General features: G+C 35.2%; 1 protein-coding gene across 6 annotated transcripts in view; it reads left to right on the top strand.

Moving 5' to 3' along the window:
* PTBP2 (polypyrimidine tract binding protein 2) overlaps window positions 1-17,603 on the top strand; it is a 47,021-nt gene that overhangs the window by 27,326 nt on the left and 2,092 nt on the right. For 4 of the 6 annotated variants that reach the window (XM_068199761.1, XM_068199762.1, XM_068199767.1 and 1 more), the window contains 6 exons: window positions 2,110-2,274; window positions 2,351-2,461; window positions 9,208-9,403; window positions 15,147-15,301; window positions 16,718-16,751; window positions 17,195-17,287. In XM_068199761.1, coding sequence (XP_068055862.1) covers window positions 2,110-2,274; window positions 2,351-2,461; window positions 9,208-9,403; window positions 15,147-15,301; window positions 16,718-16,751; window positions 17,195-17,287 — 754 coding nt within the window. The remainder of the gene's footprint in view (window positions 1-2,109; window positions 2,275-2,350; window positions 2,462-9,207; window positions 9,404-15,146; window positions 15,302-16,717; window positions 16,752-17,194; window positions 17,288-17,603) is intronic. The other 2 variants (XM_068199763.1, XM_068199764.1) reach the window with 1 other exon arrangement.

Here is a 17,603-nt window from a genome sequence, read left to right as displayed (position 1 = left end):
AAGCTTTTAAATCAGATTAAATTTTTTTCTCATCAACCCAGATTCATTTGAAGTTGTCTTTTTCTGGATGTTCAGGCAGGTAGATGTCAAGATGTTTGAATGTTAGTATATATAACTAGCAAGATAGAATAAAAAAATGGAGAAATGTGCAAGTATCTTAGTTAAAAAGAAGACAGGAAAAAGTATTTAACCATGGGGTACTTTAAATAGCCAGGCCTTGGCTGGAAACGTTCTATTAAGCTGTGTCATTCTGAACTACTCAGTAATAGTAGTTTCAGAGATTATTTTTACTTATATACTCAGAATGAGCTGGTTATGAATAAGCAGTTTGGAAAGGGACCATTTTTAATTTTCATTTCAGTTTTATAATTCTATGAAAATTCTTTTCCTGTGAGACATCAGAATACAGAAGAGCATTTAAACTCTGATATACAACAAGTATCTCTTAGTGCATTATCTAGATGCAGGAGAATTGAGAATAGAATGACCTCTAACTGTACTTTTTTTTAATCATTAGCCTGTTATAAATGCATGGGTTTAGTCCTTCTGCACAGACACTGCAACATTTAGAAATAAATGTACTTTGGGTAGTGTATCTGATCTTTTGAAGTTAGTTTCAATTTTTCAAAAGTAAGAAAAAAGTGTTACATACTACTTAAATGTCTTCAAATTGGCTACTGAAGTATGATGCTAGATGTTATTTTGAGCTTGTTTGACAAAATACTCACAAGAATTTTAATATTTACCATTGTTTAGTCCTGTATTCCTTCATGTACTCACATTAATTTTAATGAAATTAAATATGATGTATAAGTGTATATAGATAGTGTTGACAAGGGTAATATGTTAAAATTGACTTCAGGAGTTGTAGTTTGTTGGGTTATACAGTTTAAATTTTTCCAGTCACTGTAAGGACTGGTATTTAATTGATATGTGCTTATAGAAAGGGTAGGAAATAATTATGCAAATCAGCCAAGTATGTGGCTTCTTGAAAGTTGTGTGTTTCATGCATTTGGGAAAAGAAGTGTAATCAAAAGACATTTTTACCCAGTTACAGTAATTAATGTTAAATGTAGAGGTAAATTTTGTTTTCACAACTGGTTTTCACCAGGTCTTTTTTTTCCCCCCCACTTTCCTTATTCATTGATTTGTTTCAGTATGAGGAGTATCATGTAAGTTGTGAGACATGGAATTGTGTAATATCTCTAATGCCTTTAAAATATGCAGTATGCACTCATATGATGGTTATTATTTTTACCTGGCATGCTCACTTGTCTCTCTTGTTTTGTATTGTTTTGCTTCATAATGTAATGAAAGTATTAAATGGAATCCCTTTTTTTTGCACTTTTTTCTTTCTCAGAAAAAGAAATTAATCTTTCTGATACTGTCAGTTTTGGCAGTGGCAGTAGTTACATAGATGTGTGTTTTTGTGGTATCATGTGGTTACCTTTGAATTTCTAAAATCCTACTTGTGTTTAAAAGTAAAACAAACCCATATGTGGAGAGGATTTTGTTTTTCTTTTTACAAAAGAGGGTGGATAACAGACACCAGTTTGTTTATCTCTCTGGATACTACTTTCTGACATTTGTTAGTCTTGTGTATTATTTCATTGTGTTAAAACTCAGAAGTTTGGACGTGTTAGCTTAGCCCTTCCTATTAGAACTTTCTACATAATTAAAATGGCAGTGAAATGTTAGGTGAGATAACAGTCTTTTGAATGCAAGATAAGTAGTTCTGCTTTCTATAGGGTTGGGGTTTTTCTTTGGTTGGTTTGTGGGTTAGTTTAGTTTTATTTCCTGTAAAGGAAAGAATCTTGAAACCTACAAAATCCTCACTTTCTTTATCCTTACTAGTAGAATAAGCTTTCTACTAGAAAGATTGATATTGGTGCCGCTTGAAGCCCCTCCTTAACGTGACATAAGGATTCATTGCTGTTTTCATTTTTGTTGGCTCTTCTCACAGAATCAGACTTGCATTGCACTTAACATTGTGTTATGTCTGTAGCTCTGAGTTTTAAATAAGTGGACTATTTTGTGTTTCTGGAGTTAACTATATTAATATTTCTAATTAATATTAAGAAAATCTCTCTTCTGTCATATTTTTTTAAGCGGGCCCAAGCTGTTCTTCAGGCAGTGACGGCTGTGCAGGCATCAAACGCGCCCATTAGTGGGACCACTGTTAGTGAGAGTGCAGTGACTCCAGCTCAGAGTCCAGTACTTAGAATAATTATTGACAACATGTACTATCCAGTAACCCTGGATGTTCTTCATCAGGTAAGTCAAATTTCACTTTAGCTTGAGCTGTGATTGGGAGAAACAGATGTGTAAAACTGTACAATGTTTTTGGCAGATATTCTCTAAATTTGGTGCTGTACTGAAGATAATCACATTCACAAAGAATAACCAGTTTCAAGCTTTACTGCAGTTTGGTGATCCAGTAAATGCACAGCAAGCAAAACAAGTAAGTATAGTTCTCTTTTAAGGCTTGAGATCTTCCTGTACTCTCACTATTAGTAAAATGTTGATGTAACAGAGTACTGCCATAACAATGTGTCGTACTCCTCTACCATGTGTGTGAATTTTTTGAGATTAAAAAAAAAAGTGGAAGTTAGTTGTTATACCACGTGAAATCAATGTTTAATGATAGTATGTTTATGGATACTGTGTCTAAAATATTTTAGTCATTTATATGAACAAATATTATAGTAAGACTGCACAGAGATGAAATAATACGCAACACTGCAATAGTAAAAATGTCAACCAGAAGTAAGAATGTAGGATGTCATGGTGATGCATAATTAATTCACTGTAAGCAGCAAATTTAGTAACCCTGTTGGGTTGTTGTTGGCAGGTACTTTTAAGCATCCATAGAAAGATATGATTTGTGGATTAGTTACAGATCTGTGAAAGAATTTAGTTTACAGTATCTTAAAAAGAAAAAAAAAATCTAAACTTATTTGTAACCATAAATGCCCAGAAGAGAGAGTGCAGTTTACTCGGGTGACCAGACTGTGAAGAAGCTTTGCAGCAGTGATGGGTGAACAGGATCTTGCTTTTGTTTTATAGGAAACTCTCCTATCCTGGGTAGGAGAGGCAAGAACAGGTAGCTTTTTTTATTCATTATAGCAGGAGAGAGCCTATGGATAAATTATGGCAAAGATCAACAGCATGTCATCTAGACCAGATGGTTTGAATTAATTGAATGGCATATGTTCACATTTGTGGCAGTAGAGAAGGTGAACTAAAGGGGAAAGTGAGATTTTTATTATTATTATTATAATTTTCAAGAGATAAATGGAATTAATTTGTATTTTCAAACCTTCACATGCAGTCTGAGTTTGAGGAAGGCTGATTAAAATTGATGTGCTGGTTAAGTGTTGCTTGGCAGCATAGAAAGTGCTTATTGCCTGTAGATGACATACTAGCTGAGAACTTCACAAAATTGAAAAGCTCACACCTCAGGCTAAGTTGGCAAATTTTCCTCTTAGTAGAGAAAAGTCAAAAAATGGGCTTAATTTTCTGTTGTACAGAATGAGGGTTGTATTGAAATAAAGACTTCATTATTAAGGTGGTGGACGGTGGTCATTTTTGTCCCTATCACCAAATGAAAGACTGGGCATTGATTTAAGAACTGTGAGATGGTCAAGACAGGGAATCACAAAGAATTGAACATAATTGCAAAAAGCAGAGTGTAAGTTTTCATGCTATTGAGGAAAACAAGAGAGAAGAGACACTTTGCAACTTGATTTATGGTGGTCCACTTTAAGATAATCCACTCCAGAAAAGCTGTGTGGAAATACTTGTAAATCTGGAACACAATTTAAATTAGGGATGTCCTTTTCATAGTTGAAACCAATATCAAATATTAGATTATGCCTCAGAGTAGAGAGAGATGCAATTATATCACTGTACTACATAAGAATTTGTATGGATGGGATTGACCTTGCAGGTTTAAAACAGTGGTACAAAAGCTACATCATAACCTACAAGTTCTGCAGAAATCAGTTCTAGACATTTAGATTTATATTTGAAATATTTGATAAATTCTAAATGTATTTGTTATAGAAGGTTGTAATTCAGGCTTGACTTGTGTTTGGAAAGCCATTTTTCAGTAGGAGATGTTACTGCTGCTTTTAAAGTGCTTTTCTGATGCAAAGTATGACATAAAGTGTTAAAACTTTTGACCTCATTTTTTGAGTAATGTGCATTATCAGGAAATTTAATGGAAAAATGACGTCTGCGAAATGGACTGTAATGATATGAAAATGATCAGTGTAATTCTAGGACTATATTATAAAGAAGTTACAAATGAAAGGATGAGGTGTGTAAAAGTGAGAAAGGAATCTAAGAATCTCTTGCTGTTGTTGACTTCAGACAAACTGATACTAGCTTGTGTGACTCTCTTGGTGTTAAAAAAGCATGTATTTGTTCCTCCAGTTTTGCGTGTTTTGATTAGGGTACCTGTTCACTTGTTGTAGCGTGTGTGTGAATGACTTAACATCATTAAATAAGTGACTCCTGTATGTACAGTCATTGTCAGAGTAATGTTGGGGCCTTATTGTCAAATTGAAATGGTCTTAAGTGTATAGTTTCATTTTTTCACCAATCTATGCATAAATATACAAAATGTTAAGAGTAGTACAAACTGCATTGGAAGGAAAGTTGATTTCCCCACTACCCTCACAAAATAAACAGAGTAAAATAAAGTTCTTATGGTTAAGCCACTGTGATAAATATGAAGTGCCACCAGAACAAAAATACCTAAAGGAAAGAAGTAATCAGGTGATAGGAAAAACACCCCTTCAGCTTAAACACATCTGGATGTAGAAGCAAGATGATATGGTGGCTGCAATTAAGTTGCATGGAGTTCAAGATTAAACACTTGGTAAAAGAGTGAAGTTTTCAATTTTTTTTTCATCCAAGTTACTGTAGAAGATAATGGGGAAATTTAATTTTATGGTGGCCCTCTTCACAGGAAATCAGAATATGGCCTTAATAGAAATTGAAGACTTATTAAGGAAGTTAAAGAACAATTTGAAAAACTCAAGTGATGTAAATACCAAGGAGAGATGCTGTGCATTTGAAAGTTGTGAGAAAACAGTGACACTGACAAGAATGTGCAATATGAAGCCTCTAGCCCTGTGGGATCTCTTCTGCAATTTGAATGAGCAGCTAGTGAAAAACCTCATTCCTGCTCCACTTGTTTTGTAAGAAACTAATTTCCTGTAAAAGTAGATAGTGGCTCCGCCAATACTTCTTTCATCACCACCCTCAGATTGGATCATTAAGGGTTCCTTGGGTGAAGACTGGGAGCTTCAGGTTCTGTATGATGCAGCAGTCTAGCCAGGAGTGGAGAATGTAACTGAGAATGGGCAAGAGTAGAGCACAGTGAACTGCTGTGCTTCTGCTAATGAAGGCTTTGTCTGGAGATGTCTGTATGCATATGGAGATATCTCAGTGTTAAAAATAGCCCATTTTCGTTGTAAATGATGAGTACTCTTAGCATAAGCAGCACACTTAAACATTTGAAACCAGTAGTTTGGTATACCATGAGATGAGAGTGCTGGTGTTTCTGACTGAGAAGCTGGCTAATTCAGAACACTTGTCTTCCTTGAAATGTACTGAAAGTATTCTTGCCAAATCATGGATATTAACAGCTATTAATGAGTCATCTACAGACAATCAGCTGAGGCTCATATAGTGCATGCTGGTCATTTTGACCCAGCACAGGTTAAAAATATTACTAGAGGTTCTGTTACAGTTGGCCAATTGATCCTTCCTAGGCCTGCACATGATTCAAAGATTCCAGTGAGGTTTGACTGCACATGTCATCTTTCCAGTTGTTTTGACTCACAACTTCAGGGTAGCTCTGTGCTGGTAGCAGTTTGCAAAAGATTTCTGCCAGTCTGCATTGCCCTCAGATATGTAACAGGAACTTCTGGTAGTTACTGCAAAATGGAAGAAAGGACATCTTCAGATGGATATTGAGCTGCAGGGCTATTTTGGACATCTTTAGTTCTAAAGAGCACAATTTATACTCAGAAATGATAAGTAGTGTTCAGGTAAACAGGAGAGTGCTGGATTGCATTGTATCAGAAAGCCCAGGAAGTGCAATAACAGGTCTTTTACACATAAAATATGTTAATTTGTGAGAACAGAATGTATTTACATACACTTTTTAGCCACAGAAACTTCTTGTCTCTAAGATATTTATCTCAAAAGAAATTACTTTCATTTAGATGGACAGATCTGTAGGATGCACTTGGGACATCTCTCTCCCAAGAGATACTTACCATATGACTTTTACTTACTTTGAGGTACTTATTTGAGCTGGAGTATGTTTTGTTAGTGTTGCTTCCTTGGGTTTGGGGGTTTTTTATGACTTTAGCTCTTACGCCCTTCTAAAATCTTGGGTTTCTTTTTTGGGTTTGCTGATACAGGCAAGATGAAGAATGGTACTCATATTTGTAGAAGGTCTCATGATTCTTTATCTCCTTGGTTTGGCCCATGTGTGGTATGGTATCAGATGTGAAATAAATACTAGAAAGAAAAGTTTATTAGCAGTAACTAGAGTTCTTGGAGATGATGTTTGTATGTACATTCACTAGCAGTGAATAGCTGGTGTCATGTTTTTCCGGATGTCTGAGATGAACAGTGTTTGAGGGTTTGTTGCACATTCTTTTGCTAAGTAAGAGCTCAGGACACACATTTACATTTGTAACTTTAGGTATGAACAATTAATCTTGATAAAAATGCTGGTTGGTGAGAATCTTCCTTGCATTGTTAGTTGTGCATGATGCTGCTGGTAGAGATGGTTGGGGTGAGGGGATTTTTTTTTTTCTAGCAGTTGAATCCTTTCCTAGAGTTTGACTACAGTGCTTATTAAGAGTACATCTTCTTCCTTTCTGGTTCAGGATGTTCTTTCAGCCCATCTGTCTCCCAGCTACAAGGGCTTTCTCTTGTGCAGTACCTTTTATATGTATTTTTGGTCACTTTGATTTTGGCAGAAAGAGGAGTTTTTGCTGTTTCAGTAGAAGTTTTAGTTACTTCTATGGCTCCCTTAAAACACTGACTACTGTTCAACTACAAACACAGATATATCTTGGTTTACTACTTGTTAAGTATAAAATATTTCCATCAACTTAGCAGCTTTCTGCAAGCCACATGTCTACAGACTCCACAGAGAGGTAAAGTATGAATCTTGTTGGGTCTTGTGATTCAGACAAAGCTAAACAATGCAGCCTTTCAGTCTTGTTCATGCCTGTTTTCTTCATCATGGGATTGAGTGTTCCCTTGCTGGGCAGTGGCATTGTATTTGACAGTAAGTAAACTCTGGCTGGATAATTTGGACCTTCCTCTAGTCCATATCTGAGTGGATTTTAGAAGGTAAGAAGTCTTCTAAAAGTGATGGCAGATTCTCAATGTAAATTTTTTTACACGTAAGTGTTCAAGTGATATTCTTTTCCCAAATACCAACAGGAGTCTTGGATTGTGCTTTGTCACTATGTATAAAAGAGCTAGCAAGTGGTGTATGCTGTAATGGTGGTGCCCACCACCACCCCAACAATGCAGAATTAATTAATAATTAAGGAAGGTTGTGTTCTGTGAATGACAGTAAATTTTGCTTTTGAAATATTGTATAAAGCATTTTTACGCTGAATTTCAAATATAGGAGTTTCTCTTTATTTGCTATTTGTTGATACAATGCTTAGATTTTCCAGTTAAGTTTTTTGTTCTGTATGTTTTTAGAACTTCAAAGCTATGGCAAAATAATTACATTGACTTACACATTCTTTTACGTTGACTGCTAATGGTGGTGGTTCTCTTAAGAGGTTTTGTGAGCCCTGGAGATGTCAGGTGTGATAATGCTTTGTAGGGACAGCCTTGCTAGCAAAGGGGTGTCTGCAAGGTGTTCAGCTTCCAGATGCAACACTGTTTGAAAATAGCAGGCACAAGGTTTGTGCAGCGCTTAGCTCAAAATAGTAAGCCCTACCAGAACCTGGATGTGTTGGCAAGTACACTGCAGATGTAACCCCGATAACTGCAAGAGCTAGCTTGGCTCCAGAAGTGGTGCATTTCAGTCCAAACACTGAAATAAAAGATCTGATGTGTGTATTTGAAAATTTGCTTAATTTGTTTGTTTCAGTGTATATATATATATATATATATATATATATATATATACACTGAAACAAACAAATTTAATTTGTTTGTTTCAGTGTATATATATATATATATATATATATATATATATATATACACTGAAACAAACAAATTTATATATGGTAGCGTTATATTTAACATAATTACTTGATTGAATGCTAATTTTTAAGATGAGCCGCATCATCACTTCCTAGCATTCCCTAAGAATTAAACTGCCTTTGTTACAAAAGTTTCTATATTTTTAAATCTCCCGTATTTAACTGGTAGTGCTTTGAGTGAAAGGAAGATATGCCCAAAATGTAAATGGACTCAAATCCAGGTATTGACTTGCCTGGTGGATAAGGGAGATGGAGGAAACACATATATGTATATATATGTGTTTATATATGTTGGATTTTTTTAAAATTGTTTTCATAGTTAATAGTTGTCATGTTAATACACATTCTTTCAGAAGTACCAATTAATTGTGCAAATGGGATTTCTAAAAAAGGGCATTAGTAACATCAGGTTAGCAGTTAAAGTTGGTTTTCTCTCATTTTTGGCGCTAACTACCTTTGAGAGGAGAAGGAAAGGATGCAGGAATAATGTATGTATTATTGTATTATGCTTTAAGAGATGGCTGTCTAACATGGTGGTTAAGTCTAGATTTTTTTTTCAGTCAATTTTCCATGTATAAGATTCTTCTTGGTTTTTTGTTGGTTTTTTTTTCTTTTTTTTTCTTTGAGCAATCTATTTGGCATTATGTCTGATTTTAAGCTGTGCTGTGGAATGCAGGTTAATTAGCTGTATTCGACAGACAAAATTGAAGCTTGACAGTGTTAAAATGTCCCTTGCCACTTTGGTGCATAAAAACAGTTTCTAGGGAAAAAGGGAACATTGAGCTTCCTGGCATCATGTTGAGAGATTAATGCATTTATTTGGTTTCAAGTTAGACAGATAAATATTTATGCTGACCTTGTTTAAAATAAAGCAACCAAAAACCCCAACCTTGTGCAACCAACTGGTATTGTGTGCCTTTTAAATAAACTGTGATCTTTTTTTCAGGCCTTAGACGGTCAAAATATTTATAATGCTTGCTGTACCCTACGAATTGATTTTTCCAAATTGGTGAATTTGAATGTCAAGTACAACAACGATAAAAGCAGGGACTACACTCGTCCTGACCTTCCATCTGGCGATGGACAGCCAACACTGGACCCAGCTATTGCTGCAGCATTTGCCAAGGAGACCTCTCTTCTAGGTATGATGTTGACATTCTTCTTCTGTTTTGCAAAGCCCCTTCATGAAAATATTCATTAATCCTTCTAACAACTTAACTTACAATAGTGTCCGCAGGCCCATTCATGATTCAGTCTATATTGTGATCTGAATTGTAGTAGCATAATTATATTGTCTTTAGAAGTACTGCAAAAAATGAACGAAAACTTGCATGACAAAATGACAAATGCACAAAGTACTAGAAAAAGTCAAGTTAGTTCAGCTCATGTCCCAAAATCTGTCCTTCCCTCTTTCATATGTTCCTGTCTATGGCCACCTTGCCCACTTTCCCATCTGATTTGTAAGAGAGTCTTAACATGATTTGCATGATTTCTTCATGCTAATGGTTATTTGTAATATCAGATTATGAAACTAACATTTTGCTGGTTTCCTTCAAAGGGGAAAGATTATGCTCTTTGCTTAACATACCCAAACTCTGTGGTGCTACCTGTAGTTTCCATGAATAAAAGAAAAAAATCTGTAGTTGCACTTCTTGTCATATAAGAGTTCTGTGTATCCTGTCAGCCTTTGAGTTCATCAGAAGTTGGTGAAATGCTCTGAAAAAGGTACAGATATATCTATCTTCTGACTATTACCAAAATAATCAATGCATACTCCTACTCCTGTCAAATTGGTTTTTGGGGAGAACACCTTTCACTCTTTAAAATGTAATAGCACTCAGATATAGAATCATTATTTTTATACAAGCTGATTTATTATGTTGTGATCATTGTTCTTCCCACTTAGTCTTTTTCTTTTTTCTTTCTTGGATAACTTCCCATTTTCGTTCTGAAGAAAACATAAGAACAACATAAATTTCATGGTTTTTTGTACAGTCTCGGCCAAACTGAAGTAAGTTTCAGTTATTCTTGGAAAGAGGGGCCTCTGCTCTGTTACGAAAGGTAGAAGGCACTTAGTGAATGCTGTGAACCCAGGAAGAGGTAAATATTGTAGCTAGGGCTACTGAATGTTGCATTGCATTTGCCAGTTTTCTGAAATCAGGTTACTTGAGGGATACATTTCATATCTAGTTGTAAAGTACACAAAGTCAATTACCCCAAATTCCACAGCGCTTGACTTTACATTTCCAGTATCACTTGCAGCTACAGCAAAAGTTTTGGGAAGTGAAAATATACTGTAAGAATCTAAAGTCTCAGAAAAAAATAGCTAATTTTCTTTTATCTCTTAACTTCCCATAATTTAAAAATTGCAATCTCTCATTTTGTGCTTCAGTTGGGGAGGTGGATGAATGTTCACATAGAAGTTTGACACCATAGAGATGAGTGCTGTAGGAACACCCTTGAGGCAGTTAGTAATTCTTTTGTCAGCCTGTAATGACTAGAGCATAGACATGGGGCTGCAGTATGAGTAGTAAGTAGACAAAAGCAAAATAAAGCTGCTTATTAATGAGACCCACAATATTAGGGATTTAGGAGAGGTAAGAGTAAAAATTCATGAGCTATAAAATGCCAAATGCATTTTCTTGTGTAACTCTAGTTTTGACATTTTCCTGAATCCTGAGAAGTTGATTTCTAGTCTCAGGCTTACTAATCTATTTCCTTGGATATATAATACTTACAGCATGCATGAAATTAACAGGTTTAATTTGCTTGGCATGGTAAAACCACACTCTGTGGATGCTTGCATCATTGCATTATCATGGATGTATTTAATTGGGGTTACTATACTTTCTACAGTTATCCAAGTGACTTAAGTGGACTTTATGATCTACTACTTTAGACCTGAAAGTCAATTAGATACTTTTGATTTTTGTCTGCAAAACTACAGTTTTCTAACATTTTTATTTTAATCGTTCATTCTTTCATGTATATTGAAAATAATTTCTAAAAAGTTATGAAGATGGCAGTCACAATACCTAATTAAATATTTTGATTTTTTTTCTCCTTGGGTAGACCTCCATACATGCATTGTTTTCCTAAGTAGTAGAAAAATAAAAGGTACATAAGCTAAGTGACTTTCATTGCAGCTGTGAAAGATTTTCAGCATCGGTGAAGTCACTCATGTTTATTTTGATGAACAGTAGAGATTTTATATCATGTTGGCTTCTTCTTGTGTAAAAACATTTATTGTTTCAAAAGAGACTTAAGGGAGCTGGGTACATTTTCTTACTCTGCTCCTGGCCAGTTGGGTGAGCTTGGTATATTGTTAAATATACCTCTGTCAAATGGGGATGGTTAGTACAGGGATTTTGTTGTTGTCGTTATTGTTTATCTTTTTCTAGTTGACTTTTTGCTGTTTTTACAGAACTTCAGTTCTACAGCTGAAAAATATTACAAAAAGACTCCATAGTACTGTTGGTGCCTTAGTCATTAGGATAATTGTCAAAATGGGAATGGTGCTTGTTTAAATATGGAAGAACAGGATTCTCATTCTGGGCTGCTTACTGTGTAAAAAGGCACAAAATATAAATGATGTAATAAATAAGAGGACAAAGGATGGAAAAATACCAAAAACCAGAATGGATGCTTGTGCATACAATTTATAGGTGTATTTATTCATATACTCAAAAGGGGAAGCATGGGAAGACTTAGAAGTTCAGAGAGTCATGGAGGTTGGCAAACTCTGATGTGTTAAGTATGGCAGAATAATAACAGGAACCTTCCTCCTAATTTTTTAAATCTTAATACTTATTTCCTTTTGTCTGATAGAGAATGTTTCTGTAATGTTGATAAAGATGTCTTCAGCATATACTGAGTTTCTACTGTGCCTTATTCACATGTGATTCTCAGAGGGCATATTTCCCCATGAAAGAGTGGAGCTCCACTTTGAGTTTAGTGGAGGTTCTTCAGGTTCTTTTCCATGCTCAAAAAGAATACCACGAGATGGACATGTGGCATTGCTGTAAAAATTCTTGCTGTAGCTGATCTTTTATATGTATATCATGAGATTGCCAACAGAAAATGCAGTGAGAACTCAATTCTTCCTTTTGCTTATGTTGCACTTTTATATGCTGCAAACTTGTACAAAACTTGGGTGCAACTTTTTGTTGTTGGCTTTCTAAGAGTATACTGTAATCCATATGTCAAAAATGAGATTTAGGTTCAACACAATTTTGTGGCTTGAGTTCTATTGACAGGATGTAAATCTTGTTAGTCTTGGTGCTTAAATCTGCACTAGTTCTAAACCAAACATACCTTGGTTTCCTTCTGGGTAAAGTCAATGCTCCACTTCAATAAATGTAACTTTATGATGTAACTCTTGTAGCTTTGTACGCTGTTAAGCAGAGATGTTAATCTGCTATCTCCCCCAAAGCCATATGAGGCAGGACAGGAACTAGTCAGCACAAGTAGATGGTGATTACTTGATAGAGGCACAAAAAGGGTTCATAACAGGTCCATAAGTTCTTGGTCTGTTTTGCTTAACTGCATTAAGATGATTACTGATGCCTGTGGTTTTCATCGAAGTTGATAATATATTTTTAGTACAACTTCAATTTGCCTACTATGAAAATAGCATTAGCAATTTGCATTTCGGAAGGCACACAAAAGGATAAGCTGAGAGGGAATAAATAATGTGATAGGTTATATTTTAACTTCATTGAGGAAAAGGCCTCAAAAGGCTAGAAAGAAGGTATATAATATTTGTATGTTTTCATTAATATTTTGAAGAAAACAAACGCCTGTTATGTGTAGTTGTTGGGAGCTAAAATAAAGCTAGTGACAAAGATTTTTAGTACTAATTGATCATATTGACAACATGGATAACATTTCTAAATAGTTTCATAGAAATCCTAAACAGTGTTACTTGGTAATTTATTCATAATATAAACTCTTCTTATTTTTATTTATTAAAAGCTTTTAATTGCTTAAATCAGAATGGCAAATAAAGTACAGTGGAGACTGCAGACCAAGAATTCTGTTCTACAGCTGTTTGCTGTGGCTTTGTAATTTGTCTGACCTTTTCAAAAAAAGAGATCCATGTGTGCTAAGTAATCAGTTAAAAACATATCAATCAAATAGATGGTCTAGCCTGCATGCATCATCACTCATTCATCTACTGCATCCTCACCTGTGATAAAATAAGGTTTCAGAAATCTTTGATTCTGTAAACTGGGCAATATTCAATGTGTGTTAATGTTTTTTGAAAGAAGGAGAAAATTACTAGTGGACGAAATGAGCTGGTTTCAAATGAATGATCAGAGGCAATATTTTTTTCTTCTGTTTTTTACCTCACATATGAAAAAATAGATATAGTCTCCCTCCTCTTCACCTTCCCAAAAAAAGTTACAGATGTCACAGAAAAAAGCTTTGGATAAACAACAGCTGTATTATACTGAACCACAACAAACAAAATATTTTATATAAGAACTACTTAAAAAAGCAAATACAATTTAGATATTTGTTTAATATTACAGCTGCAAATACACTATCGTGCTTAGGGCTCACACAGCTTTATCCCTTGCTATCATTGCTGGCATTCTTTGTTAGCACTTTCCACTAGTGCCCCTTTTTGAGTTTCTTGCTGACAATTTTGAAGGATAATAATTGAAAATACTTTTAGGAATGGTGTTTAATTAATCATTGTTTTTTAACTTCTTATGTGGGACCAAAGAATGTCCTTGGGAGAGTCTGATGCTATGAAGAATTTTGCCTTTTAAAGTATGAGTTACTTTGTTGTGCTGTGCCCAGCTATGGAAAGAACCGTAAAAACTTGACTAGTTTTCTTTAGATTCCTTTATTCCTAAAAATACAGGACTGGCTTAAAGTTTCTAAGGTTAGGGAGAGATGTCTAGACATACTAGAAGACTGGATATGCTTTAGTAAGACCTGGTAGCTTGACATTTTCTAAAACTTAAGTGATTGCTATTGACCTAGTATAAAATAAGTTGTATTTCCTTCAGGTGGGGATCTGTCATGCTTTACTGTCCTGGAAAAGTATTTTGATACAACAGTGCTCTTTTACTGAACCCTGCATGATGTGCAAATGGCAATGTTGATCAAATACAATAAAGCTGTTCCTATATAAACCATGTAGTGCAAATGTATCACAAGAACCTTTCCTGAATCGTGGGAGTAGCGCATTCAACTCTTACCCCCATGACTTGAGCAGACAAAACCAGCAATTCTCTGCAGGGTCCGAGTTTCCTTGAAGAAGAAAACGTAAAGGCACAACTGAAGCTTTAGCTGAGGCTTCTTCAGAGAACTGGATTACTAAAGCCACAGAGCATGTTGAATCTTGAATTTAGAGGGTTGCCTCCCCACCTCATGCTAAGGCTGTGAGAGATGTGTAAACCTCTTCACATGGCCAACTGCAGTGTTGGGGATTTAGTCAAGCACCAAGTTGAAGTGAGGAATGTCTCTCAAATGATGATGGGAAATAAGGATGTAATGATGCAGAGAGCACAATTAGTGTTTATTCTTACTGATTTAATCAACATTTATTTTAGACCATCTTGATAAACTAGACACTAAGCATTTTGGAGTGCAATGGAAACAGTTTTGCTGCACAATAATGGTTATTTGAATAGGAAGTACTTTTTATACCTCATAACTTTGTAGACTTGGATCTGAAAAAAATTTTCTACATTTCTCTTACGTTAATTTACCAACCCATTTCACAACCCTTTGGATCACTTTATGGTATTGTCACTTTGTGGTATTGTCTGCTGTGTAGAGTGGTGTACACAGCCCTAGTACTGATATAGGAACTTTGTATTTAAAACGACTTGTGTGTGTTTCGTAAAATATGCTTTATTTTAAAATTAGGGCTTCCTGTTGCAGCTGTTCCAGGAGCTCTAAGTCCTTTGGCTATTCCAAATGCTGCTGCTGCAGCTGCAGCTGCTGCTGCTGGCCGTGTGGGAATGCCTGGAGTTTCAGCTGGTGGCAATACAGTCCTCCTGGTTAGCAATTTAAATGAAGAGGTAAGTGAAACGATTTTACTTTTTCCCCCCCCCCCCTCTTTAGTCACACTTCATTTGTCAGTATTTTATAATTTCTTTGCATTTGGCCTCTTATATTTGGATTTTAAGCTCAAAGTATTTTTGCTGTTTTTTTAATAATCCCCAAAGTTTATTTTAAAGCCATTGTTAAATACATTTTTGTTCCTAGGTAGCTAACAACTTAAAATATCCTTTGACAGTCAGCTACCTACTTTTTCTAAGAATAATTTAGTAACTTCTTCATGTGTGAATACCAACTATTCTTTCTTTTGTAACTGTAATCATGTAAACTAGAATTTCTGTTTCGTTTCTAATTGTTTGCTGTTTCATTTCATGCTTATATCTGACATTTTTGAGTCTTGATTTATGTGAACTACTCTAACACATTTTTCTTTGAAGGTTCTCCCAAAGATCTTGACGAGGCACTCTTCCAGTCTCTCTTAGTAATTTTTTTTTCTTTGCAGTTACTCATATGTCTTAAAAAAAAAAAAAGTGGTGGCAAAGCATTTTCACCTTAACTATGTCTTTCTTGCTAACTCTGAAATCTAAAGGGATTAATTTACTTTTGCATTTTTACTGTCCTTTACATTTATTTTGATGGCTGTGAAAGCTGGTATGAAATGTGGGAAGTCTGTATCAGTCTAGCTGTTCCATTTTTAACTGGCCTCTGTCACTGTAAATCATTAAGCTTTTTTTATCATCTAGTGCTATTTTGTCATCCACAGTCTTGCATGTTAAAATGTTTCAGATCAGAGTGCCATTTTGAAAGATATTTTGCCTGCATTTCATAACCAGCCATGCTTACGCAGTTCAAGTTTAAATTTTAAAATTTCTATTGCATGCTTTTTTTAATTTATTTTCATGTTGAGATGAAATGCTGTAGTTTACTCTTGATATGAATGTACTTTACCCATATTTGTCTTGGGTGACTACATTTTGCTCAGTTTTTCTTGTACAGTACATAAACCAACCATTTTCTGACCAAATTCCTACATTTCCTATGTACTGACCTATATTTTATTTTTTTTTTGTTCCCCACTTCCTTATTTTTTTTTCTTCTGCATTGCTGTATTCCCTCCCCCATTTCATCCTTTTCCCTGTGTGTTCAACTTCCCTTTCCTTGTCTTTACCCAAATTCCCATGCCCTTCCCTGTCTTACCCTTCTCCTCGTCTTTGTCTACGTTCCCCGTCTTCATTCCCTATGTTCATGCTTCTGTGCTTGAACAAAATGTTCCTCGGACCAACTTGCCCCAATTAACCGCCTTGAAACCATGATCCATGACCACCTCACCATTCTGCGGGAACCACCCTTCGTTATGGATGATCTGTTCATCTCCGCTCTTCCTCGACTCTTCTCTCTTCTTGTCTTACGCTGCTTGCTCTTCTCTCCTTCTAAAGATGGTTACGCCCCAAAGTCTGTTTACCCTCTTCGGTATGTTATTGTTAGCACTATACTTTTATTATTGGTTTGGTTTTGGTTTTATGGTTTTTGTTTGGTTGGTTTTTTTGTTTCACCTTAATTCTTATTTGTAGCTAGCACTTTGGCTTAAAATTGAATAGTAAATCTTTTGCTATTTTTCTTTTGCTGTTTAAATCTCTCCATAGACACAGATTTTCTTTTAATGCATGCTAATATATTTTGCATGGTCTTTAATTTTATATCATTCACATAGCTTTGAGGGTTTATCACAAATTATTCTTTTCAAAATTCACTATTCAAAATCTTTATCTCCTTTATTCATTTGTGAGTGTGTTGAGTTTGAGTGAGTGATCTTGTTGATGTCTGAATGTTCCATTGATATGTCAAAATATATTACTTAGGTGTCTGGCTTTAAAATGAACTTTTTCTTTTGGGTTACTTTTGACTTTGAAAAGGTGTTTATGGTGATGTGCAGCGTGTGAAGATTTTATACAATAAGAAAGATAGTGCTCTTATACAGATGGCTGATGGAAACCAGTCACAGCTGGGTAAGATTAGTTTTCTGTTTATATTCCCATTAGTCTAAGTACTTGGAAATTAGGCTGTGTAAGATCAGGTGAACTAAATGTGTTTATATTTGTCAGTCTGTCTCTTATCTTGGTTATCCACCAGATCCAAAATCTTTTTGCATGCACTTGTGTTCCAGAAGGTCTGCACATAAATGAGTACCCTAAAAGAATTCAACAGCTGAATCAAACATGATGATCCCTGAATAAAATTAAATATTGGCAGAGTCTGCAGACCTAGTTCTTGATTCTAGTCCTTTAGCACACTGACCCTTTGATTTGCTTGAGTGTTTTTCTT

This window comes from Anomalospiza imberbis, chromosome 9 (genome assembly GCF_031753505.1).
Source record: "Anomalospiza imberbis isolate Cuckoo-Finch-1a 21T00152 chromosome 9, ASM3175350v1, whole genome shotgun sequence".
In the NCBI taxonomy this organism is placed as follows: Eukaryota; Metazoa; Chordata; class Aves; order Passeriformes; family Viduidae; genus Anomalospiza; species Anomalospiza imberbis.
Note: the sequence above shows the minus strand (reverse complement) of the source record. Positions and strands in the feature narration are given on the sequence as shown.